Source organism: Bombina bombina, chromosome 2 (genome assembly GCF_027579735.1).
Source record: "Bombina bombina isolate aBomBom1 chromosome 2, aBomBom1.pri, whole genome shotgun sequence".
In the NCBI taxonomy this organism is placed as follows: Eukaryota; Metazoa; Chordata; class Amphibia; order Anura; family Bombinatoridae; genus Bombina; species Bombina bombina.
Window position 1 is genome coordinate 425,319,972 of NC_069500.1, and position 27,481 is coordinate 425,347,452.

At 41.9% G+C, this 27,481-nt stretch overlaps 1 protein-coding gene across 1 annotated transcript in view; it reads left to right on the forward strand.

Annotated features, from left to right (window-relative positions):
* Nucleotides 1-27,481, forward strand: part of CABIN1 (calcineurin binding protein 1) — a 1,089,846-nt gene that overhangs the window by 194,479 nt on the left and 867,886 nt on the right. The window contains exons 13-16 of the mRNA XM_053701973.1: nt 14,912-14,990; nt 15,127-15,314; nt 15,396-15,545; nt 16,424-16,618. Coding sequence (XP_053557948.1) covers nt 14,912-14,990; nt 15,127-15,314; nt 15,396-15,545; nt 16,424-16,618 — 612 coding nt within the window. The remainder of the gene's footprint in view (nt 1-14,911; nt 14,991-15,126; nt 15,315-15,395; nt 15,546-16,423; nt 16,619-27,481) is intronic.

A 27,481-nucleotide genomic window follows, 5' to 3' on the forward strand; every position in this document is an offset into this window, starting at 1 on the left:
ACTTCAGTATTCTGGGGAATGGCACTTCACTGGGATAATACTATATGCATATAACTTTTAGCCTAACTTGCAGTGGGAACGTCTAGCAACAGGCTGTTTAATGACATTTCATGTTATTTGATTTTAAACGTTTTGCTGGCATGTTAAATCGTTTAATTATCTGAGGTACTGGGTGAAAAATTGTTTTGGGCACTGTTTTTCCACTTGGCTGTCGTTTATTTTAATTTAAGACAGTTTACTGAACTTCCCTCACTGCTGTGTGTGAGGGGGAGGGGCCTATTTTGGCGCTTTTGCTACGCATCAGAAATTCAGTCACAAGTCTGTTTCTCTCCCTGCATGATCCGGATCGTCTCTACAGAGCTCAAGGGTCTTCAAAAATTATTTTGAGGGAGGTAATCACTCACAGCAGACCTGTGAGATTGTGCTTTGACTGTGATAAAAAACGTTTATATTTTGTACATTTTTTTCTGCTATTAAGGGTTAGTTATCCATTGCAATGGGGGCAATCCTTTGCTAAATTTATGCCTTTACCGGGAAAAATTTGGTTTTTATAATTTCTCCGGTTCATTGTTATTCAACTGTCATAGTTTTTTTCTGTGCTTCTTAAAGGCACAGTGCGTTTTTTCATATTACTTGTAAATTGAGTTGAAAAGTATTTCCAAGCTTGCTAGTTTAATTGCTAGTTTGTTAAACATGTCTGACTCAGAGGAATATCTCTGTGCTATATGTGCAAAAGCCAAGGTGGAGCCCAATAGAAATTTATGTACTAATTGCATTGATGCTACTTTAAATAAAAGTCAATCTGTACAAATTGAACATCATTCACCAAACAACGAGGGGGAAGTTATGCCGACTAACTTGCCTCACGTGTCAGTACCTGCATCTCCCGCTCGGGAGGTGCGTGATATTGTAACGCTGAGTACTTCAGGGCGGCCATTACAAATCACACTACAGGACATGGCTAATGTTATGACTGAAGTTTTGTCTAAATTACCAGAACTTAGAGGTAAGCGAGATCACTCTGGGGTGAGAACAGAGTGCGCTGATAATATTAGGGCCATGTCAGATACTGCGTCACAATTTGCAGAACATGAGGACGGAGAGCTTCAATCTGCAGGTGACGGATCTGATCCAAATGGAGTGGATTCAGACATTTCAAATTTTAAGTTTAAACTAGAAAACCTCCGTGTACTGCTAGGGGAGGTATTAGCGGCTCTGAATGATTGTAACACCGTTGCAATCCCAGAGAAATTATGTAGGCTGGATAGATACTATGCAGTACCAGCGAGTACTGACGTATTTCCTATACCTAAGAGGCTTACAGAGATAATTACTAAGGAGTGGGATAGGCCTGGTGTACCCTTTCCCCCCCCCCTCCTGTATTTAGAAAAATGTTTCCAATAGACGCCACCACAAGGGACTTATGGCAGATGGTCCCTAAGGTGGAGGGAGCGGTTTCTACTCTGGCTAAGCGTACCACTATCCCGGTGGAGGATAGCTGTGCCTTTTCAGATCCAATGGATAAAAAATTAGAGGGTTACCTTAAGAAAATGTTTGTTCAACAAGGTTTTATATTGCAACCCCTTGCATGTATTGCGTCTGTCACGGCTGCGGCCGCATTTTGGTCCGAGTCTCTGGAAGAGACTCTTGACTCAATAACTATAGATGAGATTTCAAATAAGCTTAAAACCCTTAAGTTAGCTAATTCATTTATTTCAGATGCCGTAGTACATTTAACTAAACTTACGGCTAAGAATTCCGGATTCGCCATTCAGGCACGTAGAGCACTGTGGCTAAAATCCTGGTCAGCTGATGTTACTTCTAAATCTAAATTACTTAACATTCCTTTCAAAGGGCAAACCTTATTCGGGCCCGGTTTGAAAGAAATTATCGCTGACATTACAGGAGGTAAAGGCCATGCCCTGCCTCAAGACAGAGCCAAACCTAGGGCTAGACAGTCTAATTTTCGTGCCTTTCGGAACTTCAAGGCAGGAGCAGCATCAACTTCCTCTGCACCAAAACAGGAAGGAGCTGTTGCTCGCTACAGACAAGGCTGGAAACCTAACCAGTCCTGGAACAAGGGCAAGCAGGCCAGAAAACCTGCTGCTGCCCCTAAGACAGCATGAATTGAGGGCCCCCGATCCGGGAACGGATCTAGTGGGGTCAGACTTTCTCTCTTCGCCCAGGCTTGGGCAAGAGATGTCCAGGATCCCTGGGCGTTAGAGATCATATCTCAGGGATATCTTCTGGACTTCAAAATCTCTCCCCCAAAAGGGAGATTTCATCTTTCAAGGTTGTCAACAAACCAAATAAAGAAAGAGGCGTTTCTACGCTGTGTACAAGATCTTTTGCTAATGGGAGTGATCCACCCGGTTCCGCGGTCGGAGCACGGACAGGGGTTTTACTCAAATCTGTTTGTGGTTCCCAAGAAAGAAGGAACCTTCAGACCAATCTTGGATTTAAAGATCTTAAACAAATTCCTAAGAGTTCCATCGTTCAAAATGGAAACTATTCGGACAATCTTACCCATGATCCAAAAGGGTCAGTACATGACCACAGTGGATTTAAAGGACACTTACCTTCACATACCGATTCACAAAGATCATTACCGGTATCTAAGGTTTGCCTTCCTAGACAGGCATTACCAGTTTGTAGCTCTTCCATTCGGATTGGCTACGGCTCCAAGAATCTTCACAAAGGTTCTGGGCGCTCTTCTGGTGGTACTAAGACCGCGAGGAATTTCGGTGGCTCCGTACCTAGACGACATTCTGATACAAGCGTCGAGCTTTCAAACTGCCAAGTCTCATACAGAGTTAGTACTGGCATTTCTAAGGTCGCATGGGTGGAAGGTGAACGAAGAGAAAAGTTCTCTCTTTCCACTCACAAGAGTTCCCTTCTTGGGGACTCTTATAGATTCTGTAGAAATGAAGATCTACCTGACAGAAGGCAGGTTAACAAAGCTTCAAAATGCTTGCCGTGTCCTTCATTCCATTCAACACCCGTCAGTGGCTCAATGCATGGAGGTAATCGGCTTAATGGTAGCGGCAATGGACATAGTACCCTTTGCACGCCTACATCTCAGACCACTGCAATTGTGCATGCTAAGTCAGTGGAATGGGGATTACTCAGATTTGTCCCCTACTCTGAATCTGGATCAAGAGACCAGAAATTCTCTTCTATGGTGGCTTTCTCGGCCACATCTGTCCAGGGGAATGCCATTCAGCAGACCAGATTGGACAATTGTAACAACAGACGCCAGCCTACTAGGTTGGGGCGCTGTCTGGAATTCCCTGAAGGCTCAGGGATCATGGACTCAGGAGGAGAGTCTCCTTCCAATAAACATTCTGGAATTGAGAGCAGTTCTCAATGCCCTTCTGGCTTGGCCTCAGTTAACAACTCGGGGGTTCATCAGGTTTCAGTCGGACAACATCACGACTGTAGCTTACATCAACCATCAAGGAGGGACAAGAAGCTCCCTAGCGATGATGGAAGTATCAAAGATAATTCGCTGGGCAGAGTCTCACTCTTGCCACCTGTCAGCGATCCACATTCCTGGAGTGGAGAACTGGGAGGCGGGTTTCCTAAGTCGTCAGACTTTTCATCCGGGGGAGTGGGAACTTCATCCGGAGGTCTTTGCCCAAATACTTCGACTTTGGGGCAAACCAGAGATAGATCTCATGGCGTCTCGCCAGAACGCCAAGCTTCCTTGTTACGGGTCCAGGTCCAGGGACCCGGGAGCGGTCCTGGTAGATGCTTTGACAGCACCTTGGACCTTCGGGATGGCCTATGTGTTTCCACCCTTCCCGATGCTTCCTCGATTGATTGCCAGGATCAAACAGGAGAGAGCATCAGTGATTCTAATAGCGCCTGCGTGGCCACGCAGGACCTGGTATGCAGATCTAGTGGACATGTCATCCTGTCCACCTTGGTCTCTGCCTCTGAGACAGGACCTTCTAATTCAGGGTCCTTTCAAACATCAAAATCTAATTTCTCTGAAGCTGACTGCTTGGAAATTGAACGCTTGATTTTATCAAAGCGTGGATTTTCGGAGTCAGTAATTGATACCTTTATACAGGCTAGGAAACCTGTTACCAGAAAGATTTACCATAAAATATGGCGTAAATACTTACATTGGTGCGAATCCAAGAGTTACTCATGGAGTAAGGTTAGGATTCCTAGGATATTGTCTTTTCTACAAGAGGGTTTAGAAAAGGGTTTATCTGCTAGTTCCTTAAAGGGACAGATCTCAGCTCTGTCCATTCTTTTACACAAACGTCTGTCAGAAGTTCCAGACGTTCAGGCTTTTTGCCAGGCTTTGGCCAGGATTAAGCCTGTGTTTAAAACTGTTGCTCCACCATGGAGCTTAAATTTAGTTCTTAACGTTTTACAGGGTGTTCCGTTTGAACCCCTTCATTCCATTGATATTAAATTGTTATCTTGGAAAGTTCTGTTTTTAATGGCTATTTCCTCGGCTCGTAGAGTCTCTGAGTTATCAGCCTTACATTGTGATTCTCCGTATCTGATTTTTCATTCAGATAAGGTAGTTCTGCGTACTAAACCTGGGTTCTTACCTAAGGTTGTCACTAACAAGAATATCAATCAAGAGATTGTTGTTCCATCATTGTGTCCTAACCCTTCTTCAAAGAAGGAACGACTTCTGCACAATCTAGATGTAGTCCGTGCCCTGAAATTTTATTTGCAGGCAACTAAAGATTTTCGCCAAACTTCTTCCCTGTTTGTCGTTTATTCTGGACAGAGGAGAGGTCAAAAAGCTTCTGCTACCTCTCTCTCTTTTTGGCTTCGTAGCATAATACGTTTAGCCTATGAGACTGCTGGACAGCAGCCTCCTGAAAGAATTACAGCTCATTCTACTAGAGCTGTGGCTTCCACTTGGGCCTTTAAGAATGAGGCATCTGTTGAACAGATTTGCAAGACTGCAACTTGGTCTTCTCTTCATACTTTTTCCAAATTTTACAAATTTGACACTTTTGCTTCTTCGGAGGCTGTTTTTGGGAGAAAGGTTCTTCAGGCAGTGGTCCCTTCCGTATAAAGATCCTGCCTGTCCCTCCCGTCATCCGTGTACTTTAGCTTTGGTATTGGTATCCCAGAAGTAATGATGACCCGTGGACTGACTACACTTAACAGGAGAAAACATAATTTATGCTTACCTGATAAATTCCTTTCTCCTGTAGTGTAGTCAGTCCACAGCCCGCCCTGTTTTTTATGGCAGGTCTAAATTTTTAAATTATACTCCAGTCACCACTGCACCCTATAGTTTCTCCTTTCTCGTTTGGTTCTCGGTCGAATGACTGGGTGTGACGTAGAGGGGAGGAGCTATATGGCAGCTCTGCTTGGGTGATCCTCTTGCACTTCCTGTTGGGGAGGAGTTAATATCCCAGAAGTAATGATGACCCGTGGACTGACTACACTACAGGAGAAAGGAATTTATCAGGTAAGCATAAATTATGTTTTTGTCTAAACAAGGTTTTTCTGAGAAGGTTATTGATACCATGATTCAGGCTTGTAAGCCGGTAACTCGCAAGATTTACCATAAGGTTTTACCATAAGGTATGGCATAAATACGTCTTTTGGTGCGAATCTAGGGTTTTCTCTTGTTGTCAGGTGAGGGTTCCCAGCATTCTGTCCTTTCTTCTGGAGGGCCTGGAGAAGGGCTTGTCAGTCAGTACTCTGAAGGGTCAGATCTTTGCCCTGTCGATTCTTTTGCATAAACGTCTGGCAGACTTGCCAGATGTTCAATCCTTTGTTCAGGCCTTGGTCAGAATCAGTCCTGTGTTTAAACCTAATATGAACAAGGGTAGGGAGAGAAAACCAGGGAAAAGGAGAAAGGCACTACAAAGAGGCGACCCAATACAATGTAAACGCAATATGTGGTATAAATACAGAGTTGGGAGTGGGTGCTGTATACTGTAAGATAACTAAAGATAAATATTGGTAAAGACCAACTAGAAGGATGTATACAAAGTAGCACTCCTCACCATAAAATCCACTTAAACATAATGTGCTCCTAAATAGTAGCCATAGCAAATATAATGACCTTATTTAATGTGCACACATTGTTTATAAAGTAAATCCCTGTGATTGGGAACACAATGCGGGTAAAAACAAACTTTATTAATTCAAATTAAAATTGGGAAAATATTAAAAACATTGGTTTCAAGCAAAGTGAATGTCACCTAAGTGGTACAGTATTAGATAGCATTAATACTTAGCAGATTGTATATCAGTATTAAGTCAATGTCGAGATCAGTGGGAGATATAATTTGTTAGTAACGTGATTCGCACTTATCTCTGTCATATAACATATTTATATTTAGCTGTTGTATGTTTTGCTATTGCTATGACTAAAGTTACAACAGTCATTAATAGAATTAAAGCACAGAAATGTACTATGTTCTAAACACAGTGCTAATCATGCAGGAACATACAAGATCTGTGGCAATATAACTTCTTTATCACTTCCAGCCCACAATATTAGTGTGATACTAAGCAATTTGTATCAGTATTTAGTCAATACCAAAATCAGTAAGAGATATTGTCTCTATCACATGGAATAATATATTGAGCTGATATTTGTCAAACTATTGAAATAGATTAAGTTGTTACAATTATATATACAAATTGTATCACTGTAATTGGTTATATTCAAAACCAAGTGCTAGTCAGACAGTAACATGTATTATCCGTGGTGATACAACTTCAATAGCAGTCACAACCCATATCCACAGTATAGAAGCAGCTGATACTTTCTTTATACAGCAGCTCTGTTCAGATGTATCAGCTGCTTCTATACTGTGGATATATACACTGAAATACACACTCACACATAAGGATTCACATATTGACACTCTAGCAGAAACGCAAAGAAACACTCAGACACAGACACCCAAACAGACACTTAGCACTTGTTTACATTGACCTGACAAGTAATGAGGTAGACTACAGTTTTGTCAAAAAAGGAGATTTACAAAACAAAATATGGAGTTCTGATTATATTTTTGTCAAGGAAGATGCCAAATAAATGACGACAACAGCATGCAGCTGCTGAAAGGAAGCACAATTAACTGCCTAAACAATAATTGAAAGGTTAAATGATGGATTGGTGACTTCCGGAAAGGTCTCAGTCTCAAAGTCTCTAGAAAGATGTGAATAATCAGTAGTAAGGTCAAAATGTCCTAAAAAGGAACAGTCATTGGACACACACACACACACACACAGTCAAACACAAACGTGCACATACACCTAAGGAAACACCGACAGAGACTGCCTCAGAAAACACACAAAGACATACACACACTCTCACAGTGACACCCACAGAAAATGCACAGACATACACACACTCACAGAGACATCCACAGAAAACACAAACAGACATACATACATACACACACACACACACACACCCTCACTGGAGACACCCACAGTAAACACACAAAGACATACACACACACAGAGACAACCACATAAAACACACAAAGACATACATACACACACACCCTCACTGAGACATCCACAGAAAACACACAAAGACATACATACTCTCACAGAGACATCCACAGAAAATGCACAGACATACACACACAGAGACATCCACAGAAAACAGACATACATACATAAATACATACACACACACACACCCACCCTCACTGGAGACATCCACAGAAAACACACAAAGACATACACACCCACCCTCACAGAGGCATCCAGAGAAAATACACAAAGACATACATACATACACCCTCACAGAGACACCCATAGGAAAAGCACCAAGACATACGCACACACCCTCACAGACATCCACAGAAAATGCACAAAGACATACACACCCACCCTCACAGAGAGACCCACATAAAAAAAATACATACACACTCATAGAGACACAAACAAAAGCAGAAAGACATAAACACAGACACCCACAGAAACACTCACAGGAGGTAAAATTTCTGCACATTACATCCCCTAAATCAACAGTGTGTGACATGCATGATAAAAAAAATGCAGAAATTAAGAGATCACTTTTTAAAGAATCCTATTTGTAAATGTGCAAACAAAAATAATTCTGTGAATTCAAACTTGTGCATTAATGATCTGGGTAGATGGCTAGATGAAAAAAAGTACTTTTGAAAGGTTGACATATGTATGTCCCCCCCCCCCCCCCTATTTTCCCCAACCAAGAGCACCATTTCAAATATGGTGTACAAATGTTCCCATCTGTCAGCTGTAATTATGGATTTTGAAAATGCTGTACTCTATATGGTCTTGGTAGAACCATAAGCTGTGGTTCTCAGTCTCATACCATTAGATCTGGTTAAATGCAGGCTTTAGACTTGTTTGTATGTATTTCAAAATTAAGTCAGCTGTAGTGTAAACTGAACAGTGTTAAGGTAACATTCATTTCAAACACTGAGCAATCTTAGTCTGAGAGTATAACATTTTATGCAGATGTAAAAACCTTTGATAAAATGCCTCCTTGCATCTGAAAAGACCTTGCATAAAGGGTTAGTAAACTGGAATGTAATATATATATATATATATATATATATATATATATATATATATATATATATATATATATATATATATATATATATATATATATATATATATATATATAAATAAATAAAAAACTCATATCTGCCAAAAGGGCACCTACCATTTGTGTATTGAGGAGGAAACATTTCTGCATGGCTTTAAATATAGAATTTCTACAGCATTGTCAAATAATCATAAATACACTGCTGCATATTGCTAAAAAAAATGTTTTTATGGACCCCTGGCCCCACCATACAACTGCTACCACACTTAAGTTACAATCCGAAATTGCACAAAGAAGTAAAAACATTTACTAAGTAAGTCCTACCTCCTCTGCAAATAAAAGTGATCTGCCGTTTTACTCAGACACACTGTCAGGGTACCAGGAATCAGACTGAGACGAGAAGTGCAAAAATAATCACACCTTTATTAATAGCAAAAAATAATAAAAAGTCCACAAGTCGCATAACAAGCCAGGAATCAAAACCAGAACTGGTAGTCAGACGAGCCGAGTCAGGAGCCAAAGCGAATAGTCAGACGAGTCGGAATCAGGAACAAGGAGAACAGCAGAGTCAGGAACAAGCCAGGGATCAGGAACCAGGAGGGACATCAGACAGCCAGGTAATACACAGGAGCTCTCACAAACAGGTGTGAGACAACGCAAGTGCAAAGCATACTGAACAGAGGCCCTATAAATAATAAGTGATGACATCACAATTCTGAGACTGCATCCCGTCTCACACGGATGATGTACACCAGTGTGGCCATAAAAGGAAGTGCAGGAAATGAGCAGCATCACACAGTATGCACCAGAGTCAGGAAGAGAGGTGAGTAAAATGGCTGCCAGCAGCACATGGCAAACAGATCAGGGGAAAAAACCCTGACACACACACTGTACAAACTTAAGTGCCAAGTCTGTCTCACACTGTGCATAGTGGTTTAGTGCACACTCAGAAATCCTCTCAAATGCTAATGCTTTACTCCTTGTAATAACATTTTCCACGCTCAATAGCACTCTGCTGTAGTACCCTCTGGTGGCTGCCAATTTTTTTTGTTTGTTAAATAAGTTGTTCTTGCCTCATGGAGCCCCCTGGCCTATTGGACCCCTGACAGGAGTCACCTCTGTCACCCCCTGATGGCAAACTTGACTGTACCACTTAGGTGACATTCACTTTGCTTGAAACCAATGTTTATAATATTTTCCCAATTTTAATTTGAATTAATAAAGTTTGTTTTTACCCGCATTGTGTTCCCAATCACAGTGAATTACTTTATAAACAATGTGTACACACTAAATAAGGTCATTCTATTTTCTATGTCTCCTATTTAGAAGTACATTATGTTTAAGGCGATTTTATGGTGAGGAGTGCTACTTTGTATACATCCTTCTAGTTGTTTTTTTACCAATATTTATCTGTGTTTAAACCTGTTGCTCATCCATGGAACCTTAGTTTTGTTCTTAGGGTTTTGCAACAGGCACTGTTTAAGCCTTTGCACTCTGTTGATATTAAATTACTATCTTTGAAGGGGGCGTGTCTAGGCACCGGTCATGTTAGGTTCGTAATATCTGCAGCTCTGAGTACAATCTCTATACCCTGCCGGTTACCGAGCCAATCCTGCTAGCTACTTAAAAATAACCTGCAGACTCACTCGGCTCGTGGACTTCTGAGTTGAACGGCATAAAACTCACAGGAGTTATGAATACCGGACCCAGATCTGGACCGTTGAGACATCAGGCGGCTGCCTCACCATTAGGTTTCGACACCCCCCCTCCCCAGTACATTGGTTACAGCAGTCGGGTTTAGACTGCCCTTTCTTCATCCTAAGGGGGGAACCTTCAATTATAATACGGTGCTTACTCAAAAGAAAACTTATTGCAGCAAATATATCCAATTCTTAAAGAGCAAATGGAGGCGGTTATTAGATGGGAAGCACAGATGAACAGGCTCATACGGGACCACTTCCGAAGACTGGAGAGAGACCTATGCGACTTGATCCGTAACGGGCGGTCTCAGATTGAGTTACACCAGAAACCACCTGAATACACGCTAAGAGATCAGGAGCACAACTTGGGTCCCGGCTCGGTCGGGAGGCTGTCCCTTTGACTGTAACACAGACCCCAGTAAAACCGGATTGTGGAAAGGCTTGTCTAGCTACGTTCCTGCGTTAGTAGGACCTGAGATCCCTATAGATCAAACCTACAACTGACACCATCGATCCCTGCTTCCTGACCATAACGTGTTCAAGGCAATGGCATGGAGAACATACAAGCAAACTTACACTCCTCAGGCTAAGCTTGACTCCCAACAACCTGTGGTCTCCGGGCCATGGACAGACCAATCTTCTCCTATAGAATTCAGGGGAATAAGAACTGACCAACATGGTGTGGGTTAAGTATGATAAGAGAACTGGGACTGCCTCACTGCAATAAATCTACCCACACTAGCCCTGAGGACAGCTATTTTTACTAAACCCCAGCTAACGATTACAACTACTACAGAATATAATGGGAAAAGTGGTTCCTTCGGGTGTAGAGACAGACCATTGGACTACCGATTTAATGAAGATAAAGTTTCTGAGTCTTAGTCGATGTCTGAAAATTGCTTACACCACTAACTGTGAGGACTGTTAATAAGTGCACTCATAATGTTGCATAAACCCCTCTAATATAACAGTTTACAAATCCTATACTTGATATGTTTCAAAGCCAAATTTTTATGTACATTTATATGCATATTGTATTTGTTGGTTAGTTAGCTAACTTCACTCAGGGCTAGGATCTTATTATTTATTGCCTTCCCCTGAGATGCCTATACTCAGCAGGTTACATTATACTTATGTTAGTTTAGAATATAGTTAGTTTATACCTACTAGTGACATGTTGAGCCACATGCTTAATGTTTTCACCTAGGGCTCTTGTTACCCCACTACTTAGTATCTTCCTCTGAGTCACTTATTTCCTAGCAGACTCCATAATACCTAAGATTGCTTGAAATATAACCTATACAGGTGGCCCTCGTTTTACAACGGTTCAATTTACACCGTTTCAGAATAACAACCTTTTTTTTCCCAGTCATGTGACTGCTATTGAGAAGCAGTGCATTTATTAAAATAGCTAGTAGGTGGAGCTGTTGGCTTGTGTTGCAGCAAAGCCAAGCAAGCTGAAATCAATCAGTTTAACCAGACCTGAGCTATCGAGCAGATTTCAAAGGAACAAGATCTTCCTGTCTATAAATCATTCCAGTTGGAATGCATAGAAAGAACTGTTTGCAGAATAATGCAAGTGAAGTCTGTATTGTGTGATTATTTTATTAGGTTTATAATGCTGTTTAGCATTTAAAGTCTTCATTTCAAAGCTTTAAAAATAATGTATTAGGTGTTACTTATGACAATTTTGAGAGGGGCCTGGAACCTATCTCCCTCACTTCCTATTGACTTACATTATAAACTGTGTTTCAATTTACAACGGTTTCGATTTACAACCATTCCTTCTGGAACCTAACCCCGGCGTAAACTGAGGGCTACCTGTACTGATCACTGCTATGGTGACAGAATGTACTTAAGCTACTATCCTCATGCTTCAAAGTTGTAAATGCACTGATATTACATGTAGATCTTGTCTTAATTAAATTTCTAGAGGTGGTAGATCTTAAGGAGTATCACAATGCTAACACACACAAACGGTTACACCAATGAATGCACACAAAATAAACATGCTATCAACCTAACAACACATTAATACTAATGGCAAGCCTTCATCATGTTAGCAGAGAACACAGCCAGCTCACAGAAAGGGTAGACAGTTGTCGGTCGCAGTGATAGCCCACAAGAGTTCACACAGACGCAAAGCTCAGTGTACCAGCTATAGACTCATGTGCACAATATTTCCAATTTAAGAGAGTCGCATCAGACCCCAATGATATTAATCTCTAAGTATCACTTATCTCCGAAGTGCTATCTGCGGCCAAGGTGGCACGTCCTTAGTCTTTATATTCAGAGATAACCTGTATTGTGGACTATAATTAGTTTCATATTGACTGACATATGCACAGAGTTCCTTATTATTTCAATCACCCAGGGATTGAATGTATATACTCAGTTACAACAGACACATCTCTCACTATACACATCTAAATACCTGTTTATTTGGTAGATATTTCTACATGCCATTTATGGTATATTATTCCTTCTCTAAAAATCACTTCTACATTCTACAACACCCAATGCGACTAGGTTGATTACTAAGATTAACAAGATGGTTCCCCTTAACAATGAACACACTAGCAACGACCAGATATTTACACTTGATGTTTTCATATTGTACTCTAGTGGAAGGCTCCTTCACTGTTGTTATCACTATGCGTATATTACAGTAAAGACAAAAAATGAGGTTATTCAGTTGAGATCCAAAAGTGGACTCCTTAGTTGATACTTACCTCCATTAACTTGTTTATATAGATTGGAGGTCCAAAAAGGCCTCACCTATCATTCTGGAGGTATATAGCATATTTGGCATACTATCTATATATTGTGCCCTTTTCTTTTCATCTCTATTGGGAATGCATATCACCAACCTACAATATTATGTCCTATATTGTCTGTATTCCAATATTCTTATTTTGTTATTCTATTATGCATTCCATGTATGCCTTATTTTAAACCTCAAATAAAAATTATTAAAAATAAAAAAATAAATAAAAAAAAATTACTATCTTGGAAGGTTTTGTTTCTTCTCGCTATTTCTTCTGCTTGTAGAGTCTCAGAGTTTTCGGCTCTACAGTATGATCCCCTTACCTTATTTTTCATGCAGATAAGGCAGTCCTTAGGTGGTGTCGGACTGCAATATCAATCAGGAAATTGTTCCTTCGTTCTGTCATAATCCTTCTCAGAAGGAACGTCTGTTGCATATCCTGGATGTTGTTTGTGCTCTGAAGTTCTATCTGCAGGACACTAGAGATTTTAGACAATCTACTGCCCTTTTTGTTGTATTCTCTGATAAACGTAAGGGCCAGAAGGCCACTTCTTCTACTATTTCCTTTTGGTTGAGGAGTGTTATTTGGTTGGCTTATAAGACAGCTGGACAACAGCCTCCTGAGAGAATTACGGCTCATTCCTATAGGGCTGTCTCTTCTTCCTGGGCCTTTTAAAAATGAGACTTCTGTGCAACAAATCCGCAAGGCGGCCATTTGGTCCTCGTTGCATACCTTTTACAAATTTTACAAATTCAATGTTTTTGCTTCTGCTGAGGCTTCTTTTTGGAGGAAAGTTCTTCAAGCCGTGGTTCCTTCTGTTTAGGTCCGCCTGTCTTGTTCTCCCTCCCTTCCATTCTGTGTCCTTTAGCTTGGGTATTGGTTCCCACTAGTAATTAGAATGGATTAGTGGACTCCCCATGCCATTGGAAAGAAACAAAATGTATGCTTACTTGATCAATTCTTTTCTTTCCTGGCATGGAGAGTCCACAACCCGCCCTTATTTTAATTTTAAGACGGCTTTTGTCATTTTCTAAACCTCAGGCACCTTTATATCTTTGTGTCCTCTTCTCTTTCCATATTCCTTCAGCTGAATGACTGGGGGTTTATGGGAAGTGGGAGTGATACTTAACAGATCTGCTGGGGTGTTCTTTGCCTCTTCCTGGTGGCCAGGAGTTGAATTCCCACTAATAATTAGAATGGATTTGTGGACTCTCCATGCCAGGAAAGAAAATCATTTATCAGGTAAGTATACGTTTTGTTTTTTAAATCTTCATCTTCAAAGCAATACAATACAGATGCAGTCAACTATTAACATATACTTAACAACAATGCATATTAAAGGGACATTAAACCCAAAAGTTTTCTTTCATGATTCAGATAAAGAATACAATTTTAAACAACTTTCTAATCTACCTCTATTCTATAATTTGTTTCATTCTCTTGGTATCATGTGTTGAATGAGCTGCAATGCACTACTGGTTTCTAACTGAACACATGGGTGAGCCAATGACAATTGGTATATATATCCAGCCACCAATCAGCAGCTAAACTGTTGGTTGTTTACTGCTCCTGAGCTTACCTATTTAAACCTTTCAGCAAAGGATAACAAGAGAATGAAGCAAATTAAACAATAGAAGTAAACTGGAAAGATGTTTAAAATTGTATTCTCTATCCTAATCATGAAAGAAAAATTTGGGGTTTCATGTCTCTTTAATACAGGAAGAGGTAAGCCCTGCTTCATAAAACTTACAAACTAGATATTGTATTGTTGTATAACTGTGTCTAGTCCGTCATTTTACCACATTTTTACACTTCTTACCCCACATGTTAAATCCAAAATTTCATTGTTGATGCCTTCAGGTACTTTACAGTTTGTTTTTTTGTTGTAGGATATGATGGTTATGAGTCTTACTTGCATGGAGCTACAGTTAGACCAGTGGCTTCTGACTAAAGTAAAGAGCTCTACAGGTATACATTTTGTCTGGTTACCTTTGTTGTACATTCTGCGCAAGTGCGAATACTTTTGTTAATTCTTTATCTCCCTTTAATTTTGAAAATGTATCTAGCTAGTACCCACTCACTCACTTACTATTTGTACTTGCAGTTTCTCCTGGGAAATTCCCTGCTGGGTTAAACATGGAGAGCTTTGGCCCTGAGTTTCCTAGCACTCATTATTTAGAGGATCAACTGCTTATGGGCTTTGCTGCTTCTCAGAGGGATCTGTTTGCGGACAACTGGCTAAATTATGTAGTGCGACTGTACTGGCTGAAGGCTCGCTTCCTGGCACTACAGGTCAGTCTCTCAAACTGTATATGAATTTAATGCATGAATATTACAGGAGAGTTTTCATTAACCCTTTATTTATCTATACAGGGGGATATGGAGCAAGCTGTAGAGAACTTTGATATCTGTACTGATTTGCTTCAGAGTTTAGAAGCCACACAAAGCAGCTCTGATAATAAAGAGCCCATTGTTATCCGACTGCCTAACCTACAACTGGATTCCACTATATCTGTAGAGGAGGTAAGATGTGGACAGGAACCTTTGTAAGCACGTTGTGAGCAATGTGAGAGAATGTTGCCATTAATTTACAGTAACACTATTAGCAGCTGCTGCTGACTAGCCTTATATGTCTGTATAAGCAGTTCTCAATGGTTCCTGGGATGTAATTTAACTGTGAGGCCCATTTATCAAGCTCCGTACGGCCCGTGTTTCTGGCGAGTCTTCAGACTCACCAGAAACACAAGTTATGGAGCAGGCGGACAGGGTTATGATAAGCAAATGATAAGATGTATATATGTGCAGCCACCAATCGGCAGATAGCTTCCAGCTCCTGAGCCTACCTAGATATGCCTTTAAACAATACCAGAGATTAGATAATAGAGGTACATTGGAAAGTTGTTTAAAATTGTATGCTTTATCTGAATACTGAACATTTTGGGTTTTATGCCCCTTTAAACCAGCAATAAATGGTGCATTCTGTGATCTCTTAGAAAAAAATAGTGTGATACATGTTATATGACTTCTGTTTTAGTTTTGCTTTATTTAACTGTAGTTCAAGTCTTTGTATATATTTTTTGTGTTCTAACCTGAATTAATAGTTATATACAACTACCTTTTAGGTTGCATGTATAAGCTGTATTATTAAATGCAAATATTGCGTAAATTACATAAGATATTGTTATTTACACTTGGTTCCATCCCCTCATGTAAATATACATTCTGAAATCAAAAACTTTTCATGTCCCATGCAGTTTGGATAAAGGGTTTTGTACCCGTTTTTTGTTATTGATATGATGATATTAATGATATCCACTATAGTTGGTGCTTACTTTTATATTTTTTTTGGTTGGTTTGTTAAAGATTGTTATAAATTGTTACATGTTTGTTTCTGCATTCAGATTGAGAATAGTCTGAAGTCATTGGAGAGATGTCAGTCTCTAGAGGAGATCCAGAGACTTCATGATCTAGGGGATTTCTCTGCAGTGGTGCGTCTGATTCGTCCCACTCTGTGTCTTAATGGATATAGCCGAGCTAAGCATCTGAACTTCATGACTTCTACACCTGAGAGGCCTGCACAACTGCTGCTCCTGCAGGTCAGAGCATTAAGTAGATCAGTACTTAAGGGGACCGTCTACATCAGGGGATCTACTTTTCAAATGACCAGCTCAACGAGATCTACCCACTAAAAATGGGCCGGTTTCTAAGCTTACATTCCTGCTTTTCAAATAAAGATACCAAGAGAATGAAATAATAATAATAGGAGTAAATTAGAAAGTTGTTTAAAATTGCATGCTCTATATCTGAATTATGAAAAAACACAGGGATGTGCAAAAGCATAAAGATACAACAGATTAATCCTGACAAAAGTATCACTGACTTTAATTTGGGTTACCAGAAGCAACCCCTTGTGCCATGTTACAAAACACTGCATTCAAATTACTGCCACTGACCCCCTTTATAGCTCCTCCCTTGACTCCACCCCCCAATCATTCTTTGGTAAAATGTTAGTTTTTATTTTCTTCAAGCAAGAGTTTTTTTATTTTAAATGGTACCGGTGTGTACTATTTTCCCTCAGGCAGCAGATGGATGAAGACTTCTGCCTGGAGGCTGATGATCTTAGCAGTTGTCACTATCCAGAGCAGTTCCCACAGAATGGCTGAGGAGTACTTAAGAAACTTCTGTGTGAGGAACGTTTTTCATGCTATAAGCAGTGAGGTATGTTCAGTCATTTTTTTCTGGAGAGACTGTGGTATTTCAGAATTGGCTGACAGTATCCCCATGAGGGAAAGGGTAAGCAGTAATCCTAGAAATATATAGAGGGGTATTACTGAGCTTGCATATATGGGCTAAGAAAAAATGGTTGACACTGAGTTTTGAATGTTTGTGGGCAAACGTTTACATAACTGGGAGTGCTGATAACGTTTTTAGGTGAGACATTTTGCATGTTTATTGAGAGGGTACACATGGCTTTCTTTTTGGGTTTATGAACCCACATGGCTAGTTTTTAGACCGCTCTGGTGCGGTTCATTTGGGCTGAGAGACATCGAGTGTGATGGGCGGGGCCTATTTTCGCGCCTCAGTTGAGCAGTTGTTTTTGTCAGGCAAGCAGCAAGCTCCAACTCCGGTGGGCCCTTGTGAGCTGTATTGGGCCAAATCGAAGCTTTAACCCGGTTTTGCAGACCCCTGAGGGCAGGTAGGCGCCACAGCAGGGCTGTGGCGAGGTGCAGGGGGTGTTTTTTATGGATATAAACGTTTTCTAATTATCGTTTTTTCTAATAAGGGTTAAGTGTTCCTTTCCTTGTGGGGCAAACTTAGCTGCATAGTTATGATGATTCTATCATAAAATTGGAACGATTTGATGTTTTGGAAAAATTGTTTGCTTTTTTTTCTCTTAAAGGCGCAGTACCGTTTTTTTCAGATTGTTATTTTTTCACTAAATAAAGTGTTTTCAAGCCTGTTTGTGGTCATTACTAGCCTGTTTACCATGTCTGACATTGAGGAAAGCCAATTTTCAATGTGTTTAGAAGACACTGTGGAACCCCCACTTAAAATGTGTCCCTCATGCACTGAAAGGGCCTTAAATTGTAAAGAACATATTTTAGCTGATAAAAGTATGTCGCAGGATGATTCTCAGTCAGAAGAGAATCAGGTTATGCCATCTAATTCTCCCCAAGTGTCACAACCATTAACGCCCGTACAAGCAACGCCAAGTACTAGTGCGTCTAATTCTTTCACCCTGCAAGATATGGCCGCAGTTATGTCTACTACCCTCACTGAGGTTTTATCTAAACTGCCTGTGTTGCAGGGGAAGCGCAGTAGGTCCGGTGTGAGATTAAATGCTGAGCCCTCTGACGCTTTATTAGCCATCTCCGATGTACCCTCACAATGTTCTGAGTTGGGGGTGAGGGAATTGCTGTCTGAGGGAGAGCTTTCTGATTCAGGAAAGATGTTCCCTCAAACAGACTCAGATATGACGGCTTTTAAGTTTAAGCTTTAACACCTCTGCTTGTTGCTCAGGGAGGTTTTAGCGACTCTGGATGATTGTGACCCTATTGTAATTCCACCAGAGAAATTGTGTAAAATGGATAGATATCTAGAGGTTCCTGCTTACACTAATGTTTTTCCAGTCCCTTAGAGGATTTCGGACATTGTTACTAAGGAGTGGGATAGACCAGGTATTCCGTTCTCTCCCCCTCCTACTTTTAAGAAAATGTTTCCCATATCAGACACCATTCGGGATTCGTGGCAGACGGTCCCTAAGGTGGAGGGAGCTATTTCTACCCTGGCTAAGCGTACAGCTATACTTATTGAGGACAGTTGTGCTTTCAAAGTTCCTATGGATAAAAAATTACAGGGTCTTCTAAAGAAAATATTTATTCATCAGGGTTTTCTTCTGCAACCTATAGCGTGCATTGTTCCTGCAACTACTGCAGCTGCTTTTTGGTTTGAGGCTCTAGAGGAGGCTCTTAAGGTTGAGACCCCATTAGATGATATTCTGGATAGAATTAGGGCTCTCAAGCTAGCTAATTCTTTTATTACAGATGCTGCTTTTCAACTGGCTAAATTAGCGGCAAAGATTTCAGGTTTTGCCATTTTAGCGCGTAGAGCGTTATGGCTTAAGTCCTGGTCTGCTGATGTGTCATCAAAATCTAAGCTTTTAGCTATTCCTTTCAAGGGTAAGACCCTATTCGGGCCTGAACTGAAAGAGATCATTTCCGACATCACTGGAGGAAAAGGCCATGCCCTTCCTCAGGATAAGACAAATAAGATGAGGACCAAACAATATAAATTTTTGTTCCTTTCGAAACTTCAAAGGTGGTCCCTCTACCTCCTCCCCTGCCGCAAAGCAGGAGGGGAATTTTGCTCAATCCAAGTCAGTCTGGAGACCTAACCAGACCTGGAATAAGGGTAAACAGGCCAAGAAGCCCGCTGCTGCCACCAAGACAGCATGAAGGGGTAGCCCCCGATCCGGGACCGGATCTAGTAGGGGGCAGACTTTCTCTCTTTGCTCAGGCTTGGGCAAGAGAGGTTCAGGACTCCTGGGCTTTAGAAATCGTGACCCAGGGGTATCTTCTAGACTTCAAAGATTCTCCTCCAAGGGGGAGATTTCATCTTTCACGGTTGTCTGTAAACCAGACAAAAAGAGAGGCGTTCTTACGCTGTGTAGAAGACCTATATACTATGGGGGTAATCTGCCCAGTTCCAAAAGCAGAACAGGGGCAGGGGTTTTACTCCAATCTGTTCGTGGTTCCCAAAAAAGAGGGAACCTTCAGACCGATTTTAGATCTCAAGATCCTAAACAAATTTCTCAGAGTCCCATCCTTCAAGATGGAGACCATTCGGACTATTTTACCAATGATCCAGGAGGGTCAATATATGACCACCGTGGATTTGAAGGATGCGTATCTTCACATTCCTATCCACAAAGATCATCACCAGTTCCTCAGGTTCGCCTTCCTGGACAAACATTACCAGTTTGTGGCTCTTCCCTTCGGGTTGGCCACAGCTCCCAGAATTTTCACAAAAGTGCTAGGGTCCCTTCTGGCGGTTCTAAGGCTGCGGGGCATAGCAGTGGCGCCTTATCTGGACGATATCTTAATTCAGACGTCAACTTACCAACTAGCCAAATCTCACACGGACATCGTGTTGGCTTTTCTAAGATCTCACGGGTGGAAGGTGAACGTAAAAAAGAGTTCACTTATCCCTCTCACAAGAGTTCCATTCCTGGGAACTCTAATAGATTCGGTAAACATGAAAATTTTTCTGACGGTGGTCAGAAAATCAAAGATTTTAACCACCTGCCGAGCACTTCATTCCATTCCTGGGCCGTCAGTGGCTCAGTGTATGGAGGTAATTGGACTAATGGTAGCGGCAATGGACATAGTTCCGTTTGCTCGCTTGCATCTCAGACCACTGCAACTATGCATGCTCAAACAGTGGAATGGGGATTATGCAAATTTATCTCCTCAGATAAATCTGGATCAAGAGACCAGAGACTCTATTCTTTGGTGGTTGTCACAGGATCATCTGTCCCAGGGAATGTGTTTCCGCAGGCCAGCATGGGTCATAGTGACGACGGACGCCAGCCTATTGAGCAGGGGTGCAGTCTGGAATTCCCTGAAAGCACAGGGTGTGTGGACTCAGGAGGATGCTCTCCTTCCAATAAATATTCTAGAACTGAGAGTGATATTCAATGCGCTTCAGGCGTGGCCTCAGCTGGCTTCGGCCAGATTCATAAGATTCCAGTCGGACAATATCACGACTGTAGCATATATCAATCATCAAGGGGGAACAAAGAGTTCTCTAGCGATGATAGAGGTTTCCAAAATAATTCGATGGTCAGAGACTCACACTTGCCATCTATCAGCAATCTATATCCCAGGAGTGGAGAACTGGGAAGCGGATTTTCTAAGTCGTCAGACTTTTCATCCGGGGGAGTGGGAGCTCCATCCGGAGATGTTTGCACAATTGATTCATCAATGGGGCACACCAGAATTGGATCTGATGGCATCTCGTCAGAATGCCAAACTTCCTTGCTACGGGTCCAGATCAAGGGATCCTCAAGCAGTACTGATAGATGCTCTAGTAGTACCTTGGTCGTTCAACCTGGCTTATGTGTTTCCACCATTTCATCTCCTTCCTCATCTGATTGCCAGAATCAAACAGGAGAGGGCTTCGGTGATTTTGATAGCACCTGCGTGGCCACGCAGGACTTGGTATGCAGACCTGGTGGAAATGTCATCTCTACCACCGTGGACACTGCCACTGAGACAGGACCTTCTCATTCAAGGTCCGTTCCAGCATCCAAATCTAGTTTCTCTGCGGCTGACTGCCTGGAGATTGAACGCTTGATTTTATCTAAGCGGGGTTTCTCTGGGTCGGTCATAGATACCTTGATTCAGGCTCAAAAGCCTGTCACTAGGAAAATTTACCATAAGATATGGTGTAAATATCTTTATTGGTGTGAATCCAAAGGCTACTCATGGAGTAAGATCAGGATTCCTAGGATTTTGTCCTTTCTCCAAGAAGGATTGGAGAAGGGGTTATCAGCTAGTTCCCTAAAGGGACAGATATCTGCTTTATCAATTTTACTTCACAAGCGTCTGGCAGATGTTCCAGACTTTCAGTCGTTTTGTCAGGCTTTAGTTAGAATCAAGCCTGTGTTTAAACCTGTTGCTCCGCCATGGAGTTTGAATTTAGTTCTTAAAGTTCTTCAAGGGGTTCCGTTTGAACCTATGCATTCCATAGATATTAAGCTTCTATCTTGGAAAGTTCTGTTTTTAGTTGCTATCTCTTCGGCTCGAAGAGTTTCTGAACTATCTGCATTGAAATGCGACTCGCCTTATCTTGTTTTCCATTCCGATAAGGTGGTTTCTCTTGTAAGTGTATCCAGTCCACGGATCATCCATTACTTGTGGGATATTCTCCTTCCCAACAGGAAGTTGCAAGAGGATCACCCACAGCAGAGCTGCTATATAGCTCCTCCCCTCACTGCCATATCCAGTCATTCTCTTGCAACTCTCAACAAAGATGGACGTAGTAAGAGGAGAGTGGTGTATTATAGTTAGTTTTTTAACTTCAATCAAAAGTTTATTTTTAAATGGTACCGGAGTGTACTGTTTCATCTCAGGCAGCATTAGAAGAAGAATCTGCCTGTGATTTCTATGATCTTAGCAGAAGTAACTAAGATCCACTGCCGTTCTCACATATTCTGAGGAGTGAGGTAACTTCAGAGGGGGAATGGCGTGCAGGTTTTCCTGCAATAAGGTATGTGCAGTTAACATATTTCTAGGGATGGAATTTGCTAGAAAAATGCTGCTGATACCGGATTAATGTAAGTTAAGCCTTAAATGCAGTGATAGCGACTGGTATCAGGCTTATTAACAGAGATACAAACTCTTATAAAAGTGTAATATAAAACGTTTGCTGGCATGTTAATCGTTTTTATATACGTTTGGTGACAAAACTTATTGGGGCCTAGTTTTTTTCCACATGGCTGGCTTGATTTTTGCCTAGAAAATGTGTACTAAATGTATTGATTTCACCTTAAACAGTAAAGATCAATCTTTATCTATAAAAGAATTGTCACCAGAGGGGTCTGTCGAGGGGGAAGTTATGCCGACTAACTCTCCCCACGTGTCGGACCCTTCGCCTCCCGCTCAAGGGACGCACGCTAATATGGCGCCAAGTACATAAGCGACGCCCATAGCGATTACTTTGCAGGACATGGCTGCAATCATGAATAATACCCTGTCAGAGGTATTATCCAGATTGCCTGCATTGAGAGGCAAGCGCGATAGCTATGGGGTTAGACGAGATACAGAGCGCGTAGATGCTGTAAGAGCCATGTCTTATACTGCGTCACAATATGCAGAACCTGAGGACGGAGAGCTTCAGTCTCTGGGTGACGTCTCTGAATCGGGGAGACCTGATTCAGAGATTTCTAATTTTAAATTTAAGCTTGAGAACCTCCGTGTATTGCTTGGGGAGGTATTAGCTGCTCTGAATGACTGTGACACAATTGCAGTGCCAGAGAAATTGTGTAGGCTGGATAAATACTATGCAGTGCCGGTGAGTACTGATGTTTTTCCAATACCTAAAAGGCTTACAGAAATTATTAGTAAGGAGTGGGATAGGCCCGGTGTGCCCTTTTCCCCACCTCCTATATTTAGAAAAATGTTTCCAATAGATGCCACTACACGGGACTTATGGCAGACAGTCCCTAAGGTGGAGGGAGCAGTTTCTACTTTAGCAAAGCGTACCACTATCCCGGTTGAGGACAGTTGTGCTTTTTCAGATCCAATGGATAAAAAATTAGAGGGTTACCTTAAGAAAATGTTTATTCAACAAGGTTTTATTTTACAGCCCCTTGCATGCATTGCGCCTGTCACTGCTGCGGCAGCATTCTGGTTTGAGGCCCTGGAAGAGGCCATCCATACAGCTCCATTGACTGAAATTGTTGACAAGCTTAGAACTCTTAAGCTAGCTAACTCATTTGTTTCTGATGCCATTGTTCATTTGACTAAACTAACGGCTAAGAATTCCGGATTCGCCATCCAGGCGCGTAGGGCGCTATGGCTCAAATCCTGGTCAGCTGATGTGACTTTAAAGTCTAAATTACTCAACATTCCTTTCAAGGGGCAGACCTTATTCGGCCCTGGTTTGAAAGAAATTATTGCTGACATTACTGGAGGTAAGGGTCATACCCTTCCTCAGGACAGGGCCAAATCAAAGGCCAAACAGTCTAATTTTCGTGCCTTTCGAAATTTCAAGGCAGGTGCAACATCAACTTCCTCTGCTTGAAAACAAGAGGGAACTTTTGCTCAATCCAAGCAGGCCTGGAAACCTAACCAGTCCTGGAACAAGGGCAAGCAGGCCAGAAAGCCTGCTGCTGCCTCTAAGACAGCATGAAGGAGCGGCCCCCTATCAGACAACGGATCTAGTAGGGGGCAGACTCTCTCTCTTCGCCCAGGCGTGGGCAAGAGATGTTCAGGATCCCTGGGCGTTGGAGATCATATCTCAGGGATATCTTCTGGACTTCAAAGCTTCTCCTCCACAAGGGAGATTTCACCTTTCAAGATTATCTGCAAACCAGATAAAGAAATAGGCATTCCTAAGCTGCGTACAAGATCTCCTTGTAATGGGAGTGATCCATCCAGTTCCGCGGACGGAACAAGGACAGGGGTTTTATTCAAATCTGTTTGTGGTTCCCAAAAAAGAGGGAACCTTCAGACCAATTTTGGATTTAAAGATCCTAAACAAATTCCTCAGAGTTCCGTCATTCAAGATGGAAACTATTCGAACCATTTTACCCATGATCCAAGAGGGTCAGTACATGACCACAGTGGACTTAAAGGATGCCTACCTTCACATTCCGATTCACAAGAATCATCATCAGTTCCTAAGGTTTGCCTTTCTAGACAGGCATTACCAATTTGTAGCTCTTCCATTCGGGTTGGCTACAGCCCCAAGAATTTTTACAAAGGTTCTGGGCTCACTTCTGGCGGTCCTAAGACCGCAAGGCATAGCGGTGGCTCTTTACCTGGACGACATCCTGATACAGGCGTCAAGCTTTCAAATTGCCAAATCTCATACAGAGATAGTTTTGGCATTCCTGAGGTCGCATGGGTGGAAAGTGAACGAAGAAAAGAGTTCTCTATCTCCTCTCACAAGGGTTTCCTTCCTAGGGACTCTAATAGATTCTGTAGAAATGAAAATTTACCTGACGGAGTCCAGGTTATCAAAACTTCTAAATGCTTGCCGTGTTCTTCACTCCATTCCGCGCCCCACGGTGGCTCAGTGCATGGAAGTAATCGGCTTAATGGTAGCGGCGATGGACATAGTGCCATTCTCGCGCCTGCATCTCAGACCGCTGCAATTATGCATGCTCAGTCAGTGGAATGGGGATTACACAGATTTGTCCCCTCTACTAAATCTGGATCAGGAAACCAGAGATTCTCTTCTCTGGTGGTTATCTCGGGCCCATCTGTCCAAGGGTATGACCTTTCGCAGACCAGATTGGACAATTGTAAAAACAGATGCCAGCCTTCTAGGTTGGGGTGCAGTCTGGAATTCCCTGAAGGCTCAGGGTTCATGGACTCAGGAGGAGAAACTCCTCCCAATAAATATTCAGGAGTTAAGAGCAATATTCAATGCTCTTCTGGCTTGGCCTCAGCTAGCAACACTTAGGTTCATCAGATTTCAGTCGGACAACATCACGACTGTGGCTTACATCAACCATCAAGGGGGAACCAGGAGTTCCCTAGCAATGTCAGAAGTCTCCAAGATAATTCGCTGGGCAGAGACTCACTCTTGCCACCTGTCAGTGATCCATATCCCAGGTGTAGAGAACTGGGAGGCGGATTTTCTAAGTCGTCAGACTTTTCATCCGGGGGAATGGGAACTCCATCCGGAGGTGTTTGCTCAATTGGTTCTCCGTTGGGGCAAACCAGAATTTGATCTCATGGCGTCTCGCCAGAACGCCAAGCTTCCTTGTTACGGATCCAGGTCCAGGGACCCAGAAGCTGCACTGATAGATGCTCTAGCAGCACCTTGGTTCTTCAACCTGGTTTATGTGTTTCCACCGTTTCCTCTGCTCCCTCGTCTGATTGCCAAAATCAAACAGGAAAGAGCATCGGTGATATTGATATCGCCTGCGTGGCCACGCAGGACCTGGTATGCAGACGTAGTGGACATGTCATCCTTTCCACCATGGACTCTGCCTCTGAGACAAGACCTTCTAATACAAGGTCCTTTCAATCATCCGAATCTACTTTCTCTGAGACTGACTGCATGGAGATTGAACGCTTGATCCTATCAAAGCGTGGCTTCTCCGAGTCAGTAATTGATACCTTAATACTGGCACGTAAGCCTGTCACCAGGAAAATTTACCATAAGATATGGCGTAAATATCTTCATTGGTGTGAATCCAAGAATTACTCATGGAGTAGGGTTAGGATTCCTAGGATATTGTCCTTCCTCCAAGAGGGTTTGGACAAAGGATTATCAGCTAGTTATTTAAAGGGACAGATTTCTGCTCTGTCTATTCTTTTACACAAGCGTCTGGCAGAAGTTCCAGACGTTCAGGCATTTTGTCAGGCTTTAGTTAGAATTAAGCCTGTGTTTAAACCTATTGCTCCTCCATGGAGCTTAAACTTGGTCCTTAAAGTTCTTCAAGGGGTTCCGTTTGAACCCCTTCATTCTATTGATATCAAACTTCTTTCATGGAAAGTTCTTTTTCTGATGGCTATTTCCTCGGCTCGAACAGTCTCGGAGTTATCTGCCTTACATTGTGATTCTCCTTATCTGATCTTTCATTCAGATAAAGTTGTTCTGCGTACAAAACCTGGGTTTTTACTTAAGGTGGTTTCTAACAAGAATATCAATCAAGAGATTGTTGTTCCATCATTATGTCCTAATCCTTCTTCAAAGAAGGAACGTCTTTTGCATAATCTAGACGTAGTCCGTGCCTTGAAGTTTTACTTACAGGCTACTAAAGATTTTCGCCAAACATCTAACCTGTTTGTTGTTTACTCTGGACAGAGGAGAGGTCAGAAGGCCTCGGCAACCTCTCTTTCTTTTTGGCTTCGGAGTATAATCCGTTTAGCCTATGAGACTGCTGGACAGCAGCCTCCTGAAAGGATTACATCTCATTCTACTAGAGCTGTGGCTTCCACCTGGGCCTTTAAAAATGAGGCCTCTGTTGAACAGATTTGCAAGGCTGCAACTTGGTCTTCGCTTCATACTTTTTCCAAATTTTCCAAATTTGATACTTTTGCTTCTTCGGAGGCTGTTTTTGGGAGAGAGGTTCTACAGGCAGTGGTTCCTTCCGTTTAAGTTCCTGCCTTGTCCCTCCCATCATCCGTGTACTTTAGCTTTGGTATTGGTATCCCACAAGTAATGGATGATCCGTGGACTGGATACACTTAACAAGAGAAAACATAATTTATGCTTACCTGATAAATTTATTTCTCTTGTAGTGTATCCAGTCCACGGCCCACCCTGTCCTTTTCAGGCAGGTCTAAATTTTAATTAAACTACAGTCACCACTGCACCCTATGGTTTCTCCTTTCTCGGCTTGTTTTGGTCGAATGACTGGATATGGCAGTGAGGGGAGGAGCTATATAGCAGCTCTGCTGTGGGTGATCCTCTTGCAACTTCCTGTTGGGAAGGAGAATATCCCACAAGTAATGGATGATCCGTGGACTGGATACACTACAAGAGAAATAAATTTATCAGGTAAGCATAAATTATGTTTTTGCGTACCAAACCTGGATTCCTTCCTAAGGTTGTTACTAATAAGAATATTAATCAGGAAATTGTTGTTCCATCTCTGTGTCCTAACCCTTCTTCTAAGAAGGGAGCGTCTGTTACACAACTTGGACGTGGTTCGTGCTTTGAAGTTTTACTTTCAAGCGACCAAAGATTTCCGTCAAACATCTTCTCTGTTTGTTGTC